This window comes from Neofelis nebulosa, chromosome 8 (genome assembly GCF_028018385.1).
Source record: "Neofelis nebulosa isolate mNeoNeb1 chromosome 8, mNeoNeb1.pri, whole genome shotgun sequence".
In the NCBI taxonomy this organism is placed as follows: domain Eukaryota; kingdom Metazoa; phylum Chordata; class Mammalia; order Carnivora; family Felidae; genus Neofelis; species Neofelis nebulosa.
The window spans coordinates 108,665,649-108,686,867 of record NC_080789.1 but is presented as its reverse complement, the minus strand read 5'-3'; the positions used below and the strand labels follow the sequence as shown (position 1 = coordinate 108,686,867).

The following is a 21,219-nucleotide window of genomic DNA, read 5'->3' as shown; positions in this document are numbered from 1 at the left end:
GGCCATGCTTTTGTTTGTTTGTTTGTTTTGTTTACAAAAAATTTTTTTTAATGTTTACTTATTCTTGAGCAGGGGGGAGGGACAGAGAGAGAGGGAGACACAGAATCTGAAGTAGGCTCCAGGCTCTGAGCTGTCAGCACAGACCCCAATGCAGGACTTGAACTCATGAACCGTAAGATCATGACCTGAGCCGAAGTTGGACGCTCAACCGACTGAGCCACCCAGACGCCCTTGTTCTGGCCACACTTTAGCTGCGGGTCTGCCCCTGGGAGAGGGAGATAATTAAGATGTGACAGAGCAAGTGTCTTTATGAGACCTCAAATTTTCCCCAGCAGGTCTAAAGTCATCTTTATGGGGGTATTTATGTCCCTTGGACTGCCACAGCTTTGGTGTTCTCAGAGCCCCTGTGCTGCAGTGGCCCTCCACCTCACCCTGCACATCTACCAGATGGATCATTTCCTGAGGGTAGGTAGCTTGGTGCCTCTTTAGTCAACAAAACCTCATTGAACATCTCTTTGTGCCTAGAACTGGGACATAGTACTGAGCAAAGTAGATTGGAGCCCACCCTTGTGAAGATGAACAGCTTTTGGTTGTGCTTTCCCACAAACTCAGTGAGCCTTTCACCCTGTCCGAGGCCCTTCATCACCCTGTCTGAGGCCCTTCATCACCCTGAGAGCCTGAGTCATAGCAGTGCTCTCAGATTATAGGGCAGGGAGCTGTTGATTTTTTGGTCTCTTTGTAGCTCAGCTTTGTACTCTTGGTAGTAGGTAGGTTGAGGTTCATCCCCTGTCCTGCCCTGAGTTCTTACAATGCTTGGAATGGCATTAGATGATTTGAAAATTGTTTGTAATCGACTCCTCAAAGGTGTTGCTGTGGGCTAGAGTGCTAGAGCCTACCGAAGAATGCAGACTGATAAGAACTCTGTTAGTACTATTTTAGTCACCCAGCCTTTCAGCAGCCAATGGGAACAATTACTGTGAAACCAGACCGCCCTTGCTTCCATTTATGAAAGGGCTCCATTTCAAAGGAGCAGATGGCAGCGATAAATTGTGAGAAAAAGAATCCTGTATTGTGTGTCCTTACTAAATTTACTTGAAGCTGCATGTCTTTTGGGAGCTGGACAGCTATCTTCCTAGCAGACAGGGTCTGCCTGTGGTCTGTGTGTATATCTGCAGGTTCTGGCTCTCAGGCAGCCAGGGGCCGGAAGCATGCATTCTGTTGAGCTTTTATTTCTCAAGCTATATTCTCAGGTGGTTTTTCGCAGTGGATGAGGTCTTGGGCTCTGAAGGAGATGCAAATCATGGCTGCACTCCTTTCTTGCTGTGTGACCTTTAAACCTCTTTAACCCACAGTTTCCCCATCTGCACATGGAGATAATAGATTCTACTTCAGGATTGTGGCGAAGATGAAATGAGGTGAGCTATGGATCTGACAGTATGTCAGCTATTTGTACCCTTAGTGATGGAAATCCTTATTTTGTAAACAAGCTGGAACTCCTCCATCTTTCTTGTATAATAGATCTAAGTTTGGCAAGAACTTCCTGACACAACCCTTATTCCTCTAGCCCCTCTATCAGTGCCATCATCACACCTTCCAGAACAGATAGAATAGAGAGGGTACAAAGTGGTGATGGAACAAAGTCAGTTCTGAAGCATTTTTCTTTCAAAAATCAAAACTCTCTGAGCACTCTAGTTTTCTTGTATAATAGCCATTTATTCAGCCTGAGTATATAACCTCTTGTTGCTGCGTTTATAAACGACTGGGTGGTAATAATAGTACTCCCATTTACAGGGTCCTGCCCTGTTCCTGGAACTGCTATACATTTTACAGTCATTAACTTCAGTTTTTGCAAAGCTCCGTGATTCTATGGGTGTTATTTCATTTTACAGATGAGGAAACTATGAGACTGGGCCTCGGGCATTAGCCTTTTTTGGTTGGCAGGGGAGGGGCATATCCTTCTTTTAACTCCTTGTTTTTCTGGTTTATTTGAGGCAAGCATCAGCATTGGCATCAGCCATTGTGTTTATTGGGTGTTTGGACTTGCTGCTCTTGAAAAAATAGTTTGTTAGCAAAGAGTAAAATTAAAAAGTTAGATATAACATAGGGGTTAGGGCCATACCAGTTCTTTCAGAATTGGAAACTTAGAGAAGAACCCAGAGATCATCTTGTCCAGTCTGTTTCTCATCTCCCTCTAGAGAGGGCCATTCCATAACCAAGGAAAGGGTGCTGTGAGAATTCATAACAAAAGTGCTACATATTTTTAATTAAAAAAATTTTTTATTCATTTTTTCCCATTTTTAATTTTATTTTTTTCATTATGATAAATTTGTTCTTTAATCCCCATCCCCTATTTCACCATCCCCCCACCCACCTACCTCCCCTCTGGGAAAAAAGAAAATTAATAAACACATTTTCAATAGAAAAAATAAATGACACATTTAATTTGTAAAAATTACCAAAAAATTACCAAAAAAGTCCCCCAGGAATTGTAATAACTAGATACTTAGTATAATATGTTTTTTAAAAGTGAAAAACTGAATAAGTATTGATTTTTTTAGAGCAAGTGACTATCAAAAATGGGCAGGAAAATATGAGAAAGAACCTTAAGAAAGGAGATATAAAAATGTTGAAGTTAAAAACTGGATGGTTTGGGGGCGCCTGGGTGGCGCAGTCGGTTAAGCGGCCGACTTCAGCCAGGTCACGATCTCGTGTCTGTGAGTTCGAGCCCCGCGTCGGGCTCTGTGCTGACAGCTCGGAGCCTGGAGCCTGTTTCTAATTCTGTGTCTCCCTCTCTCTCTGCCCCTCCCCCGTTCATGCTCTGTGTCTCTCTGTCCCAAAAATAAAAAAAAAAAAAAAAAAAAAAAATTGAAAAAAAAAAATTGAAAAAAAAAAAAACTGGATGGTTTGAACAGCTGATTAGAGAAAATCTAAAGATACACATTAAGGGATTATCTAGAATGCAGTATATTGAACAAGGGAAAAACATTTTTTAATTTAAGTATAATTAGCACACAGTGTTATATTAGTTTCAAGTGCACAATATAATGATTCAGCAATTCTATATATTTCTCAGTGCTAATCAAGGTAAGTATACTCTTAATCCCCTTTACCTATTTCACCCATCTCCCACGCACCTCCCCTCTGGTAATCACTAGTTTGTTCTCTGTATTTGTCTGGTTTTTTGTTTGTCTTCCTGTTTATTTGGTTTTTTTTCTTAAATTCCACATTTGAGTGAAATCATATGGTATTTGTGTTTCTCCGACTGATTTCACTCAGCACTATACTCTAGATCCATCTATGTTGTTGCAAATGGCAAGATTCCATCCTTTTTTATGGTTGAGTAGTACTCCATTGTATATATACACCATATCTCTATCCATTCATCTGTGGATGGACACTTAGGTTGCTTCCATGTTTTGAAAAGTGCTAAATTCTTGCTATTGCTCTTCTTAGATCATCACTCCCTATCCAGGCTTACTATTGCATTTTTAGATACAACTTTTTGGTAGCACAGTAGAAATCTCCTCTATAGCATCTATCCATTTCTCCTCCATGGTCCTTCAGCCATGCAGGCCAAGGCTTTTCCCCAGGATCCACCCTTCCAATGTGGAGCTTCTGGGCTCTCATAAGAATCTCCTCAAGGGGTTCTGTTCCCCTCATCAGCTCTATAGAAACAGTGTTTTCACTACAGTTCAGGCTATAGCTACAAAGACCTGGTCTTTGTACTAAGGAGGCTTTTATTGGAGGAGAGAGCCATTTAAATAATGTCTGCTCAATGACAGTTGCAGATGAGTAATACCATGTGACTAAAGAGCAGATCCACGGAATGAGGAGGGACATGGAGGTAGGGGTGGGGGCAGGGGTGGGGGCTGGTTTCCTGTTTCTTAGCATGTTGCCGAATGTCATTTTGAGGCTAAGTAGGATGGGAAGTCAGAAAAGAGCAGAGAATGGAATAGTGCAGAAACAAGAATAACAGGGGAAAGACTGCTTCCTTACTATATTTTGGCTTGCTTCCTAGGTACCCAGAGAACCTTAGATAAGGTTATGAGAGATAAGCCATTGGGGCCTGAGCAGTAAGAGGCAACAAGGAGTCTCGTGCCCAGACTGCTTGATTCAGTCAGCTCATTGCCTCCTGAGGTGAGGGCCTCAGTGTCCCCATCCACAGATGATAATGGCCCTAGTGGCTTTGGTTGCAGAAAAACTGATGCAGAACTCAAGACATTTGGTGACTTTGGTCTTTGTTTCTCAGCCAAAACACAAAGGAATCTCTATAATCTGAAGTGCATTTTTCATCTGAGTTTCCTCCTAATCACATTCCAAAATATGCCTTCCTATGTATAGATTTACTCCTAAGATCTATTTAGACAAGTTACACCTCTGAATGGGCTAGGGAAAGGAGCATTTCGTTGAGTCCTTAATAAGATTCAGAGATTTGCACATCTGCTGGTATATTGATGGTGCAGTGGCTAAGCAGACTCTGGTTTCATACTCTTGAAGTGTAATTCTTTATTTTCTTTTTTTATTATTTTTTAAGTAGTCTGTATGCCCAACGTGGGACTTGAATTCACAACCCTGAAATCAAGCGTTGCATGCTCTACTGACTGAGCCAACCAGGTGCCCCTTGAAGTATAGTTCTTATTTTTTTGTTTTGTTTCTCTTTCCTTTTTCTATTTGTATTTTTTAATGTTTATTTTTGAGAGAGAGAGAGTGAGCGAGTGGGGTAGGAGCAGAGGAGGCAGGGCAGAGGATCTGAAGTGGGCTCCACGCTGTCAGCACAGAACCCGATGTGAGGCTCAGACTCACAAACTGTGAGATGATGACCTGAGTCAAAGTCAGACATTTAACCAACTGAGCCACCCAGGTGCCCCTCCTTTTTCTATTTTTAAAGATAGTTCTCCCCTCTTACAAATAACCATCCACCAATTCTAAGAGGTAGAGATTGAGTGTTCTCATAACCAGCTATGAGTCAGTGACAGACCTTTACTCTTGCTGTAAATAGAAACATAAACTCTGTTCCTGAATGTACTTCATAGGCTGTCTCTCCAGCATTTTCCTCCACAGCCAAGGAATGTGCAAGGCTTCTGAGTCAGCAGTCAGCTGCCATGGAACAAAACATGCAGGATATTGTCCACTGGCAGAAATTGCACCAGTGCCCTGGAAACCTGGCATCATCTCCTCTTCCTCTTCCCTCCTCGGGCTCCTCACTTCCCGTTTCCCTTCCTTCCACACCTTGGCTTTTCAGTCCCCAGGGTTTCTGGCACCTTCCGGCCAGGTTTCCTGGTCTCTAGGTTCCTGTAATTATGAATATTGATTTTTCCAGGATACTAGGATATATGGCACCCAGGGATGGTCCAGGAGAGGCCCGGAGGAGCAGGATGAGTTAGACCTTCGGGAATGAGGGAAGCGAGGGCAATAACAGGAGTGGCCCCTCTGCTGCTCTCCCCAGCTGCTCTCGGTGAATCAGAATGCCAGATTCCCCTTGCTAAATGACACAGTCACAGTCCAGCAGAGTTACAGAATAATACTGTAGTACTTGAGAGTGTCTTCCTGCTGTGGTCATTTGGCTTGCAAAGTAGGAAAAGTGAGGCAGCCCAGGGGAATTAATCTTGTGTACTCTTACCGTGGGTGCTTGTCACATTGTTCCAGGAACCAACTTACCTCTATTTATCTGTTGTCATTAGTGACCTGCAGGTCGAAATCCCTTAGACTGGGCATTTAATACTTGACTACTGCTTGGAAGCCAACTCTCTGCAGCTGTCTGGGAGCTGTGGTTGAAACCTGTTAACTTGAAAGTCAACAGAAGGATTGGGGGCCAGTTACTAATGAAGGTGTTCATCTGTGGTGGGGTTTGATTTGGAAATTCTCTGTGGTGGTTGGTAGCTCTGTGGACGTAAAACAGAGCAGGCTACAGCCAGTCAAGGGGGAGTTAGTGTACAAATCAGAATTTTTCTTTGAAAATAAATGCTCAAGACACTTTTAGGGAAGTGTGAGCACAAGGCAGGCATTATGACAGGGCAAAGGCTTTTAGAAATAGTGTTGCAGGGGGGCGCCTGGGTGGCGCAGTCGGTTAAGCGTCCGACTTCAGCCAGGTCACGATCTCGCGGTCCGTGAGTTCGAGCCCCGCATCAGGCTCTGGGCTGATGGCTCGGAGCCTGGAGCCTGTTTCCGATTCTGTGTCTCCCTCTCTCTCTGCCCCTCCCCCGTTCATGCTCTGTCTCTCTCTGTCCCAAAAAGAAAAAAAAAAAAAAAAAAAAGAAATAGTGTTGCAGGATTTTTATTTTTATTTTTTTTATTTTATTTTATTTTATTTTTTTTATTATTTATTTATTTATTTATTTATTTATTTTTTAATATATGAAATTTACTGTCAAATTGGTTTCCATACAACACCCAGTGCTCATCCCAAAAGGTGCCCTCCTCAATACCCATCACCCACCCTGCCCTCCCTCCCACCCCCCATCAACCCTCAGTTTGTTCTCAGTTTTTAACAGTCTCTTATGCTTTGGCTCTCTCCCACTCTAACCTCTTTTTTTTTTTTTTTTTTTCCCTTCCCCTCCCCCATGGGTTTCTGTTACGTTTCTCAGGATCCACATAAGAGTGAAACCATATGGTATCTGTCTTTCTCTGTATGGCTTATTTCACTTAGCATCACACTCTCCAGTTCCATCCACGTTGCTACAAAAGGCCATATTTCATTCTTTCTCATTGCCACGTAGTATTCCATTGTGTATATAAACCACAATTTCTTTATCCATTCATCAGTTGATGGACATTTAGGCTCTTTCCATAATTTGGCGATTGTTGAGAGTGCTGCTATAAACATTGGGGTACAAGTGCCCCTATGCATCAGTACTCCTGTATCCCTTGGATAAATTCCTAGCAGTGCTATTGCTGGGTCATAGGGTAGGTCTATTTTTAATTTTCTGAGGAACCTCCACACTGCTTTCCAGAGCGGCTGCACCAATTTGCATTCCCACCAACAGTGCAAGAGGGTTCCCGTCTCTCCACATCCTCTCCAGCATCTATAGTCTCCTGATTTCTTCATTTTGGCCACTCTGACTGGTGTGAGGTGGTATCTGAGTGTGGTTTTGATTTGTATTTCCCTGATGAGGAGCGACGTTGAACATCTTTTCATGTGCCTGTTGGCCATCCGGATGTCTTCTTTAGAGAAGTGTCTATTCATGTTTTCTGCCCATTTCTTCACTGGGTTATTTGTTTTTCGGGTGTGGAGTTTGATGAGCTCTTTATAGATTTTGGATACTAGCCCTTTGTCCGATGTGTCATTTGCAAATATCTTTTCCCATTCCGTTGGTTGCCTTTTAGTTTTGTTGGTTGTTTCCTTTGCTGTGCAGAAGCTTTTTATCTTCATAAGGTCCCAGTAATTCACTTTTGCTTTTAATTCCCTTGCCTTTGGGGATGTGCCGAGTAAGAGATGGCTACGGCTGAGGTCAGAGAGGTCTTTTCCTGCTTTCTCCTCTAAGGTTTTGATGGTTTCCTGTCTCACATTCAGGTCCTTTATCCATTTTGAGTTTATTTTTGTGAATGGTGTGAGAAAGTGGTCTAGTTTCAACCTTCTGCATGTTGCTGTCCAGTTCTCCCAGCACCATTTGTTAAAGAGACTGTCTTTTTTCCATTGGATGTTCTTTCCTGCTTTGTCAAAAATGAGTTGGCCATACGTTTGTGGGTCTAGTTCTGGGGTTTCTATTCGATTCCATTGGTCTATGTGTCTGTTTTTATGCCAATACCATGCTGTCTTGATGATGACAGCTTTGTAGTAGAGGCTAAAGTCTGGGATTGTGATGCCTCCTGCTTTGGTCTTCTTCTTCAAAATTACTTTGGCTATTCGGGGCCTTTTGTGGTTCCATATGAATTTTAGGATTGCTTGTTCTAGTTTCGAGAAGAATGCTGGTGCAATTTTGATTGGGATTGCATTGAATGTGTAGATAGCTTTGGGTAGTATTGACATTTTGACAATATTTATTCTTCCAATCCATGAGCAGGGAATGTCTTTCCATTTCTTTATATCTTCTTCAATTACCTGCATAAGCTTTCTATAGTTTTCAGCATACAGATCTTTTACATCTTTGGTTAGATTTATTCCTAGGTATTTTATGCTTCTTGGTGCAATTGTGAATGGGATCAGTTTCTTTATTTGTCTTTCTGTTGCTTCATTGTTAGTGTATAAGAATGCAACTGATTTCTGTACATTGATTTTGTATCCGGCAACTTTGCTGAATTCATGTATCAGTTCTAGCAGACTTTTGGTGGAGTCTATCGATTTTCCATGTATAATATCATGTCATCTGCAAAAAGCGAAAGCTTGACTTCATCTTTGCCAATTTGGATGCCTTTGATTTCCTTTTGTTGTCTGATTGCTGATGCTAGAACTTCCAGCACTATATTAAACAGCAGCGGTGAGAGTGGGCATCCCTGTCGTGTTCCTGATCTCAGGGAAAAAGCTCTCAGTTTTTCCCCATTGAGGATGATGTTAGCTGTGGGCTTTTCATAAATGGCTTTTATGATCTTTAAGTATGTTCCTTCTATCCCGACTTTCTCAAGGCTTTTTATTAAGAAAGGGTGCTGGATTTTGTCAAAGGCCTTTTCTGCATCGATTGACAGGATCATATGGTTCTTCTCTTTTTTTTTATTAATGTGATGTATCACGTTGATCGATTTGCGAATGTTGAACCAGCCCTGCATCCCAGGAATGAATCCCACTTGATCATGGTGAATAATTCTTTTTATATGCTGTTGAATTCGATTTGCTAGTATCTTATTGAGAATTTTTGCATCCATATTCATCAGGGATATTGGCCTGTAGTTCTCTTTTTTTACTGGGTCTCTGTCTGGTTTAGGAATCAAAGTAATACTGGCTTCATAGAATGAGTCTGGAAGTTTTCCTTCCCTTTCTATTTCTTGGAATAGCTTGAGAAGGATAGGTATTATCTCTGCTTTAAACGTCTGGTAGAACTCCCCTGGGAAGCCATCTGGTCCTGGACTCTTATTTGTTGGGAGATTTTTTTTTTTTTTTTTTTTTTTAAATTTTTTTTTTTTTTAAATGTTTTTTATTTATTTTTGGGACAGAGAGAGACAGAGCATGAACGGGGGAGGGGCAGAGAGAGAGGGAGACACAGAATCGGAAACAGGCTCCAGGCTCCGAGCCATCAGCCCAGAGCCTGATGCGGGGCTCGAACTCACGGACCGCGAGATCGTGACCTGGCTGAAGTCGGACGCTTAACCGACTGCGCCACCCAGGCGCCCCTGTTGGGAGATTTTTGATAACCGATTCAATTTCTTCGCTGGTTATGGGTCTGTTCAAGCTTTCTATTTCCTCCTGATTGAGTTTTGGAAGAGTGTGGGTGTTTAGGAATTTGTCCATTTCTTCCAGGTTGTCCAATTTGTTGGCATATAATTTTTCATAGTATTCCCTGATAATTGTTTGTATCTCTGAGGGATTGGTTGTAATCATTCCATTTTCATTCATGATTTTATCTATTTGGGTCATCTCCCTTTTCTTTTTGAGAAGCCTGGCTAGAGGTTTGTCAATTTTGTTTATTTTTTCAAAAAACCAACTCTTGGTTTCGTTGATCTGCTCTACAGTTTTTTTAGATTCTATATTGTTTATTTCTGCTCTGATCTTTATGATTTCTCTTCTTCTGCTGGGTTTAGGCTGCCTTTGCTGTTCTGCTTCTATTTCCTTTAGGTGTGCTGTTAGATTTTGTATTTGGGATTTTTCTTGTTTCTTGAGATAAGCCTGGATTGCAATGTATTTCCCTCTCAGGACTGCCTTCGCTGCGTCCCAAAGCGTTTGGATTGTTGTATTTTCATTTTCGTTTGTTTCCATATATTTTTTAATTTCTTCTCTAATTGCCTGGTTGACCCACTCATTCGTTAATAGGGTGTTCTTTAACCTCCATGCTTTTGGAGGTTTTCCAGACTTTTTCCTGTGGTTGATTTCAAGCTTCATAGCATTGTGGTCTGAAAGTATGCATGGTATAATTTCAATTCTTGTAAACTTATGAAGGGCTGTTTTGTGACCCAGTATATGATCTATCTTGGAGAATGTTCCATGTGCACTCGAGAAGAAAGTATATTCTGTTGCTTTGGGATGCAGAGTTCTAAATATATCTGTCAAGTCCATCTGATCCAATGTATCACTCAGGGCCCTTGTTTCTTTATTGACTGTGTGTCTAGATGATCTATCCATTTCTGTAAGTGGTGTGTTAAAGTCCCCTGCAATGACCACATTCTTATCAATAAGGTTGCTTATGTTTATGAGTAACTGTTTTATATATCTGGGGGCTCCGGTATTTGGCGCATAGACATTTATAATTGTTAGCTCTTCCTGATGGATAGACCCTGTAATTATTATATAATGCCCTTCTTCATCTCTTGTTACAGCCTTTAATTTAAAGTCTAGTTTGTCTGATATAAGTATGGCTACTCCAGCTTTCTTTTGGCTTCCAGTAGCATGATAAATAGTTCTCCATCCCCTCACTCTCAATCTAAAGGTGTCCTCAGATCTCAAATGAGTCTCTTGTAGACAGCAAATAGATGGGTCTTGTTTTTTTATCCATTCTGATACCCTATGTCTTTTGGTTGGCGCATTTAATCCATTTACATTCAGTGTTATTATAGAAAGATACGGGTTTAGAGTCATTGTGATGTCTGTATGTTTTATGCTTGTAGTGATGTCTCTGGTACTTTGTCTCACAGGATCCCCCTTAGGATCTCTTGTAGGGCTGGTTTCGTGGTGACAAATTCCTTCAGTTTTTGTTTGTTTGGGAAGACCTTTATCTCTCCTTCTATTCTAAATGACAGACTTGCTGGATAAAGGATTCTCAGCTGCATATTTTTTCTGTTTAGCACACTGAAGATATCGTGCCAAGCCTTTCTGGCCTGCCAAGTTTCAAAGGAGAGATCAGTCACGAACCTTATAGGTCTCCCTTTATATGTGAGGGCACGTTTATCCCTTGCTGCTTTCAGAATTTTCTCTTTATCCTTGCATTTTGCCAGTTTCACTATGATATGTCGTGCAGAAGATCGATTCAAGTTACGTCTGAAGGGAGTTCTCTGTGCCTCTTGGATTTCAATGCCTTTTTCCTTCCCCAGTTCAGGGAAGTTCTCAGCTATAATTTCTTCAAGTACCCCTTCAGCACCTTTCCCTCTCTCTTCCTCCTCTGGGATACCAATTATGCGTATATTATTTCTTTTTAGTGTATCACTTAGTTCTCTAATTTTCCCCTCATACTCCTGGATTTTTTTATCTCTCTTTCTTTCAGCTTCCTCTTTCTCCATAACTTTATCTTCTAGTTCACCTATTCTCTCCTCTGCCTCTTCAATCCGAGCCGTCGTGGTTTCCATTTTGTTTTGCATTTCGTTTAAAGCGTTTTTCAGCTCCTCGTGACTGTTCCTTAGTCCCTTGATCTCTGTAGCAAGAGATTCTCTGCTGTCCTCTATACTGTTTTCAAGCCCAGCGATTAATTTTATGACTATTATTCTAAATTCACTTTCTGTTATATTATTTAAGTCCTTTTTGATCAGTTCATTAGCTGTTGTTATTTCCTGGAGATTCTTCTGAGGGGAATTCTTCCGTTTGGTCATTTTGGACAGTCCCTGGAGTGGTGAGGACCCGCAGGGCACTTCCCCCGTGCTGTGGTGTATAACTGGAGTTGGTGGGCGGGGCCGCAGTCCGACCTGATGTCTGCCCCCAGCCCACCGCTGGGGCCACAGTCAGACTGGTGTGTGCCTTCTCTTCCCCTCTCCTAGGGGCGGGATTCACTGTGGGGTGGTGTGGCCCGTCTGGTCTACTTGCACACTGCCAGGCTTGTGGTGCTGGGGATCTGGCGTATTAGCTGGGGTGGGTAGGCAAGGTGCACGGGGGCGGGAGGGGCAGGCTTAGCTCGCTTCTCCTTAGGTGATCCACTTCAGGAGGGGCCCTGTGGCAGCGGGAGGGAGTCAGATCCGCTGCCGGAGGTTTGGCTCCGCAGAAGCACAGAGTTGGGTGTTTGCGCGGAGCGAGCAAGTTCCCTGGCAGGAACTGGTTCTCTTTGGGATTTTGGCTGGGGGATGGGCGGGGGAGATGGCGCTGGCGAGCGCCTTTGTTCCCCGCCAAGCTGAGCTCTGCCGTCCGGGGGCTCAGCAGCTCTCCCTCCCTTTGTCCTCCAGCCTTCCCGCTTTCTGAGCAGAGCTGTTCACTTATGACCTCCCAGACGCTAAGTCGCGCTTGCTGTCGGAACACAGTCCGTCCGGCCCCTCCGCTTTTGCCAGCCCGACTCGGGGGCTCTGCTTGGCCGGCGAGCCGCCCCTCCGCCCCGGCTCCCTCCCGCCAGTCCGTGGAGCGCGCACCGCCTCGCCGCCCTTCCTACCCTCTTCCGTGGGCCTCTCGTCTGCGCTTGGCTCCGGAGACTCCGTTCTGCTAATCCTCTGGCGGTTTTCTGGGTTCTTTAGGCAGGTGTAGGTGGAATCTAAGTGATCAGCAGGACGCGCGGTGAGCCCAGCGTCCTCCTACGCCGCCATCTTCCGGAACTCCCCAGTGTTGCAGGATTTTTAATGGGTTGGTTTCATCAAGAACATCTGGTACTGAGTGCCCCAAATCTTGGCAAGGAGTGGAAGGTGGCTGCTGTTTAGGAACTGAAAGAAATCATTTTCTTCTTTGACAAGAGGCAGAGAGATCAAACTAGGTGTATATTCAAAGCTCCCCAAATATTGTGACTCTGGTGGAGTCAAAGCAGGTCTGGCATCAGGGTCAGGATTGCAAAATGCTGTCTGTTTGCCAAAAAAGCAAATAAAGGCACAGAAATCCACACAAGGAAGCCAAGAGGCAATCACTCTGGGAACTTTGTTTCTAGTCATTGGTTGTTACCTGTCACCCTTTCTTCTGCCTTTAGATAAACACATCTGTTTTTTTCTGCCCCCACAAGCCATCTTTTGAATATGTCCCATTTCTCTCTCTCTCTCTCTCTCTCTCTCTCTCTCTCTCTCTCTCTCTCTCTTTTGGAGAAAGAGTGAGCACAAGCAGGGGAGAGGGGCAAAAGGAGAGGGAGAAAGGGAGAGAGTACCCTAGACAGGCTCCACGCCCAGTACCGAGCCCAGCACAGGGCTCAATCCCACAACCCTGGGAGATTATGACCTGAGCCAAAATCAAGAGTCAGATGCTCGACCAGCTGAGCCAACCAGGTACTGTACCATTTCTAAGATAAGCCTTGGCATATAAGAAAAAGAGTGGGCTCTTTTTAGGAACTTTAAAATATTTCTCTTGCTGCTTACTGTTACCTAGAATAAATTTTTATTTAGAGGGGACTAGAGGTTAGTTCTATTTAATTCCATCTCTTGATGAACTCTTGGCCATGTGGTTATTGAGACAAGTTATGTTTTTTACCAGTGTACTTTTTATATCCAGAGCCAGGAGAGATTGTTGAGTAAGTATATATCTGAGATGAGAAGCCGAGTCAGTGTGTTCCAGGTAAAGAATTACCATCTTCAACTCGGCCTCCATAGTATATGAAGACTGTCGTATCTGTTGATGTAAAGGGAAAATGTCAGTTCTTATGTAGTTATTACTTTCTCCCATGATACTTAAGACACATCTCCAGTTGATTTGGTTTAGCCTTATAATATCATGGTAGAGAGAAGCAGGATGTTATTTCTACTTCACGAAGGGGTATTCTGTTGCTCAGAGGCTTACCCAGTATAAGAGCTTTAGGACAGAAGATTGGTCTCTTCCATGTCAGTCTGGAACTTGATGCCTTCTGAGAATTGATTTAATCAGCAATACAGTTTGGTGGCTCCTAGTGCTCTTGGGTTGGTTCCCTAAATAATGAGTCACTTCTTGCTTCTGTACCCCTCCTGACCACAATGGATCAACAGCTCCCTTCCTCTGTCTTTCCCCATCTCCAAGAATAAGTCCTCTTTATTTTTTATTTTATTATAATTATTTTTTAAATTTTATTTAAATCCAAGTTAGTTAACATATAGTGTAACAAAGGTTTCAGGAGTAGAATTTAGTGATTCATCACTTACCCAGTGGTCATCCCAACAAGTGCCCTCCTTTATGTCCATCACCCATTTAGCCCATCCTCCCCACCCAACGCCCTGCCAGCAACCCCTCAGTTTGTTTTCTATATTTAAGAGTCTTTTGGGTTTGCCTCTGTTTTTTATCTTATTTTTCCTTCCCTTCCCCTATGTTCATCTGTTTTGTTTCTTAAATTCCACATGAGTGAAATCATATGATATTTGTCTTTCTCTGACTTATTTTGCTTAGCATAATACATTCTAGTTCCATCCATGTTGTTGCAAATGGCAAAATTTAATTCTTTTTGATTGCCAAGTAATATTCCAGTGTGTGTGTGTGTGTGTGTGTGTGTACACCACATCTTTATCCATTTGTCAGTCAATGGACATTTGGGCTCTTTCCATAATTTGCCTATTGTTGATAGTGCTGCTATAAACATTGGGGTGCATGTGCCTCTTTGAATCAGCATTTTTGTACCCTGTGGATAAATACCTAATGGTGCAACTGCCTAGTCATAGGGTAACTCTATTTTTAATTTTTTGAGAAACCTCTGTACTGTTTTCCAGAGTGGGCGCACTAGTTTTCATTACCACCAGCAGTGCAAAAGTGTTTCTCTTTCTCTGCATCCTCGCCAACATCTGTTGTTTCCTAACTTGTTTATTTTAGCCATTCTGACAGGTGTGAGGTGATATCTCATTGTGGTTTTAATTTGTATTTACCTGATGATGAGTGATACTGAGCATCTTTTCATGTGTCTGTTAGCCATCTGGATATCTTCTTTGGAAAAGTGTCTGTTCATGTCTTTTGCCCATTTTTTCACTGGATTATATGTTTTTTGGGTGTTGAGTTTGAGAAGTTCTTTATAGATTTTGGATATTAACTCTTTATCCAATATGCCATTTGCAAATATCTTCTCCCATTCTGTTGGTTGCCTTTTAGTTTTGTTGATTGTTTCCTTCTCTGTGCAGAAGCTTTCTATCTTGATGAGTTCCCAATAGTTCATTTTTGCTTTTATTTCCCTTGCCTCTGGAGACATGTCTAGTAAGATGTTGCTGCAGCCGAGATCAGAGAGGTTGTTGCCTATTTTCTCCTCTAGGATTTTGATGGTTTCCTGTCTTATATTTAGGTCTTTCATCCATTTCAAGTTTATTTTTGTGTATGGTCTAAGAAAGTGGTCCAGGTTCATTTTTCTGCGTGTCGCTGTCCAGTTTTCCCAGTACCATTTGCTGAAGAGGCTGTCTTTTTTCCATTGGATAGTCTTTCCTGCTTCATCAAAGATGTGTTAGCCACACATGTGTGGGTCCATTTCTGGATTCTGGATTCTGTTCCTTTGGTCTATGTGTCTGTTTTTGTGCCAGTACTGTACTGCCTTGATGATTACAGCTTTGTAATACAGCTTGAAGTCCGGAATCATGATGCCTCCAGCTTTGGTTTTCTTTTTCAAGATTGTTTTGGCTATTTAGAGTCTTTTCTGGTTCCATACAAATTTTAGAACTGTTTGTTCTAGCTCTGTGAAGAATGCTGGTGGTATGATGACAGGGATTGTATTGAATGTGTGGATTGTTTTGGGTAGTATAGACTAAGTCCTCCTTAAAGTAAAGTTTCAGTGCAGTCCTGTTTGTCACACTAATAGCAAATTGGTGTTATGCCTATGATGGAGCATTCTGACTAGAACACCAGAGGTGAGTACTGTGACCATGAGTATTTCCTCACTACTAAACTCAGAAAACTTGAGAATTGGAAGAGGAGTTTAGAGAACATCCAGTATAATTTCATCTTACACAAGGGAAAATCAAGGCTTGGTGAGACAAAGTGACTTGTCCAGGGTCATGCAACCAATATCTGTCACAGGGGGGTTCAGCGCTGTGTTAGTGCTTGTCTCCTTGCTCTGGTCTGCTTCTTTGTTCTTTGGTCTTCGGCCCTTTGCCTCCTACCTCCCAATAATAGGTCTAAGTAGTGATGATAAATAAAATGTGCTACAAAAATGATGAAACAGACCCAAGGAAGTGAGTGCATTAAAAGAGCATGTAAAGTGTCTTCTCCCATCTTAAAGTTCTAGCCAGCAAACATAGGATGGTGGATGTGTAGATGTTTTGGATAAATGGAAGGGGTAGACATTATCATTTTTGTCAAATATGTTTGTGGGCAAAATGGAATGGCTATAAAATCTTCCCACCCTGACATGTATCATGTGTAGCAGCAGGACTTTTTCAGTCATTTGAATACCTACTTACTTTAACACTTCTGAACTTTGTGCTTCTTAGACTGCTAGGACACTGCCCTTTGGTTCTCTTCAGACCTCTCTCCACTGTACCTCATAATCTTTTTAGAGAGCTCTTCTTTCTCTGCCAATTCCTTACAAGTTGATGAGTCCCAGATCTTATCCAGAACTCTTGGCTCTCTCTTGCCATGGGCTTTCCTTGTGTGATTGTACCACTTTTGTAGGTTCAACTACCACCTGTATGCTAATGACTCCCCAGTCTAGGCGTTCACCCCCAGCTACTCCCCTGAGCTGCAGATACATACCTGGCTGCCTAATGAGAACCTCTGCAAGGCAGCTCACATGTAACAGGCCAAAAGGGATCTCACCACTCTACCCTCACAGATGAGTTCCATTTTTAATCCATTGGCCTGGCGCACCATTTACTCAGTTGCCTTAGCTGGAAACCTGGAAATCATTCTGGAGTCTTTCATCTGTAAGAGTCAATCACTCATAAGCCTTCCTATTTTATTTCCTTTTCCACATTCTACACTTCTTCACCACCTGGCTACACTGATTTATCCTGAAAGACTCAGCTGTCACCTTTCAGAAGTTCATCTTCAACAAGGACCCACTGCAATTAGGTTCTTATTTTCTATATTACCAAATCCCTCATGCCTCTCTCTCTAATGACACGTAGCATAGTACATTTAACATTCTTTTTTGTTTTTTTAGTTTATTTATTTATTTTTGAGAGAGACTGTGTGTGCACCCATGTGTGTGTGCACTAGCTAAGGAGAGGCAGGGAGAGAGGGAGAGAGAATTCCCAAGCAGGCTCTGCACTGTCAGTGCAGAACCCAATGTAGAACTCAATCTCATGAACCATGAGATAATGACCTGAGCCAAAATCAAGACTTGGACACTCAACCAAGTGAGCCATCCAGGTGCCCCAGTACGTTTAACATTTTGTTTATTAATCTGTCTCACCCACTGAACTGTAAGATCCTTGAAAGCAAACACTGTCTTACTCATCTTTCCATCCCCAGTGTCTGAGATAGTGCTTGGCATGTAGAAGGTAGGGGCACCTGGGTGTCTCAGTTGGTTAAGCGACCGACTTTAGCTCAGGTCATGATCTCGCAGTTTGTGAGTTCAAGCCCCATGTCAGGCTCTGTGCTGACAGCACAGAGCCTGGAGCCTACTTTGGATTCTGTGTCTCCCTCTCTTTCTGCCCCTCCCCCACTCATGCTCTGTGTCTCTCTGTCTCTCAATAATAAATAAAAATGTTAAAGGAAAAAAAATTTTAAACAAAAAGGTATAAGATATACATTTGTTGAATGAATATGACACTTAGGAACTCCACTTTGAAAAAGAGGTACATATCCTAGAAAATGTGTGTAGGTACGGGGTGCCTGTGTGGCTCAATTGGATAAGTGTCCAACTTCAGCTCAAGTCATGATCTCATGGTTTGTGGGTTCGAGCCCCTCATTGGGCTCTGTGCTGACAGCTCAGAGCCTAGAGCCTGCTTTGGATTCTGTGTCTCCCCCTCTCTGTCCCTCCCTCTCTTGCACTCTGTCTCTCTCTCAAAAATAAACATTTAAAAAGAAAAGAAAAGAAAAGGAAATGTTTGTAGGTAGGCATTTGGATTTGCTAACCATTCTTTTTTCTTTATTTTTGTTAGATTAATGTGACAGAATCGGGTGGATCAACAGCCATCCCATTGCCCCCTTTGTTGGGGGTGCTGAGAGTGGGGAAGCATGGAGGACAGTAAGAATGAGACAATGAATCGCGCTCACATCCTCTTTGACCGGTTTGTGCAGGCCACCACCTGCAAGGGAACCCTTAAGGCCTTCCAAGAGCTATGTGACCACCTAGAACTGAAGCCTAAGGACTACCGCTCCTTTTATCACAAGCTCAAGTCCAAGCTTAACTACTGGAAAGCCAAAGCCCTGTGGGCAAAGTTGGACAAGCGGGGCAGCCACAAAGACTACAAAAAGGGAAAAGCATGCACTAACACCAAGGTAAGGGTTTGGCTTCTCCCAGGCTTTGGGGTCACTGACCTAAGGATTTAACCAGAAAAGAAAAGATTTTGAGTAGAGGTAGGCCAAAGAAAAGGATTGGGTAGAGGTAGACTGGGTGAGAACTAGGCAGAGTCTAGCCAAGACCTATCACGGAGAGTCCAACTTCTACCTTGTTGAAACTTCATGGGTTCGTTACTTGTGTTCAGTTGACTGTTCCCATTTCCCAGACCCTATTCTTTTTTTTTTAATGTTTATTTATTTATTTTGAGAGAACTCACGTGTGCAAGTGTATGTGCGAGTTGGAGAGGGACAGAGAAAGACTCCCAAGCAGGCTCCACACCCAGTGTGGAGCCTGACATAGGGCTTGATCCCGTGAACCATGAGGTTATGACCTGAGCCGAAATCAAGAGTTGGACACTTAGTGCGTAACCAACTGAGCCACCCAGGTACCCCCGACCCTATTTTTACTTCATGTATTCACATAATGAACATTCAGTGTTTCAGCTCTTTAAGAGCTGAACAACCCTGAAGTCAAGTGGTATAGGAACTTTTTTTTTCCCTGAGGCTCTATTTTGAATCTCACACTATTAGGAGGATGCAAGTCACTTAGCAAAGAAGTAGCCATGGCCTGTTAGCATCCTATCTGAACATGGCTTCGTATTACCTGTCATGTCATGTTTATAAAGTCTTTATTCCATACTCATGACCGATAAGGTATAGATAGTATTTGCTAACTTGGGGATTTGCCACAAGCTTCAAACCTCTTTTCATCCGTATTCCAAAGATTTGTTTTGATAAGCAAGGGCCTTGTAAGCCAAAATATTTCTTTTGCTTTCTTCACAATCTAGAGAAAGAGAGTTTTCATGAAACAGGGGAGATACTCAGTCACCTGTGCAGGGGTAGGTACAAGGAACTGGAGAAAGAATAATATATTTCCTGCTTTCCTCCTTATGTGAAAACACCTTTTGTGAGAAATTTGGAGCAGGCTAGCAAAGAAATGAAGTTGCGGATGACTTCGTGACTAGATCATTAATGTCCTTTCATGAGCTTTACTTTGCCCTGTGTGGATACCTCCTCCAGTGGATTTGCATCTGGGTAGATACTCATCAGAATTCAAGAAATTTAAAGGCATGACTTTTATGACTGAGTTCTGGAGTTTTATTGCAAATAAAATGAATTCAAAACCAGAAACATTTTATGTCTTTTTTCCCTTCTGTGAATAGAGTACAAATTAGTTAAGTGTCCATTCTCACCCTGAGTACTTTCTAGAATAAGGGTCTTGAAGATCAGTTTCCTGGATTTTTGGTCTAAAGATGGTGATTTTAGAACTCTTTTCAGCACATAAAACTTTGGCTCTTGAAAGTTACCTTCTAGGAATCCTTGAGTAGTAGACTCATTCCAAGACTCTTAAGATTGCCTGAACTATATGGGGCACCTGGGTGGCTCAGTCGGTTAAGTGTCCAACTTCGGCTCATGTCATGATCTCACAGTTTGTGAGTTCAAGCCCCAAATCGGGCTCTGTGCTGACAGCTCAGAGCCTGGAGCCTGCTTTAGATTCCGTATGTCTCTCTTTCTCCACTTTGTCCCTCCTCCACTCACACTCTGTCTCTCCCTCTCTCTCAAAAATAAATAAAACATTAAAAAGAAAAAGATTGCCTGAACTATGTATTTAATAATCTGTGTCTCTTTGGACAGAAATCTCCTTGACTTAGAAACCTCGCAAAAGATCCTCTCCTGTCAATTAAGGTGACATCTGATTTTCAAATCATTTGTTGAAATGATGATCCACTTCAATGTATTACAAATCTACAGGTGCACACGTGCTGGGTTTATGTCCAGCACTGACAGTTAAGAGCCTCCGGTATCCATAACAATCACCAGCTTTTCTCTCAAGCCATTGCAGGTGGTCTCCTGTGACCCAGTTGGGTCTCCCAAGATTTTTTGGGAGAATAGCCCTGTTTGGGGGCTTTGAAGAATGATGGTTTTGTGATCCATGAAACTGTTATAGAAATGTGAACTTTCCTAAGAGGTGCTCCCTTTGCCCTGAAAGCAGCTGTGTTTTTCAGTGTCTCATCATTGGAGCTGGCCCCTGTGGTCTCCGTACAGCCATTGACTTATCCTTATTGGGAGCTAAAGTGGTTGTTATTGAGAAACGAGATGCCTTCTCCCGCAACAATGTCTTGCATCTCTGGCCATTCACCATACATGATCTACGAGGTCTGGGTGCCAAGAAGTTCTATGGCAAGTTCTGTGCTGGAGCTATTGACCATATCAGTAAGTAAAACCAGTTCCCCTATAAGATCTCACCCCTACCTCTACCCACTTGTTCGATAAAAAGAGGCAGATTGAGGAATTCATACTCATCCAGCCCAGTTTGTTCTGATATCATTAGTATCTAATGTATAGAAAATACACTCTGCTTGGAGTCAACATACCTGTGATGCAGTGGTCTGTAACCTAGGACTCTGAACTGCAAGGGTTATCTCCTATGAAATGAGTTTAGCTTAAGGATTTCTAAAGTTAGGTCTTGAATTCTTACTGAGCACTTGCAGTGGGTGGGATCAGCATCGGGGCCAGGCTAGGAAATACTACCAATTTGAGCCTTGACCCTTTGGTGGTTTTTAGTCCAGGGGAAGAAGCACAAAGCATGAGGCTCTGTCTAATGTGATATGATAGATACTCTACTAATATAAGAACAAAATGCTATGGGGACACATTTCTGTAAAGCCACAGTTATGGAAGCAGCCTCCTAATTTTGTCACAAGTGGCAAATCAGTAATGAGATTCGTTTGGTTAGGTGATTTTCATAAGGTCTACAACCTGGATAGCTCTTGCTGTACTTTTGTCATCTCCAAGCTCAGCTTGGGCCCATGCTTTTCCCTATAGAGTAAATACAAGTTAATGCAGACAGTGATTTTGTTTTCATGAGTAAGCAGCCTATCTAAAAAGTGATCCAGAACAGATGATATCTACATTATGAAGTTCAA

At 42.5% G+C, this 21,219-nt stretch overlaps 1 protein-coding gene across 21 annotated transcripts in view; it reads left to right on the top strand.

Annotated features, from left to right (window-relative positions):
* Positions 1–21,219, top strand: part of MICAL3 (microtubule associated monooxygenase, calponin and LIM domain containing 3) — a 235,862-nt gene that overhangs the window by 93,411 nt on the left and 121,232 nt on the right. For 20 of the 21 annotated variants that reach the window (XR_009266002.1, XM_058744271.1, XM_058744280.1 and 17 more), the window contains exons 2-3: positions 17,893–18,232; positions 20,299–20,506. Coding sequence is in view for 20 of the 21 variants with exons in the window: in XM_058744271.1 (XP_058600254.1) it covers positions 17,969–18,232; positions 20,299–20,506 (472 nt within the window). In the remaining variant the exon portion in view is untranslated. Of the gene's footprint in view, positions 1–336; positions 466–17,892; positions 18,233–20,298; positions 20,507–21,219 lie in introns of those variants that run through there. The other variant, XM_058744272.1, reaches the window with a different exon arrangement.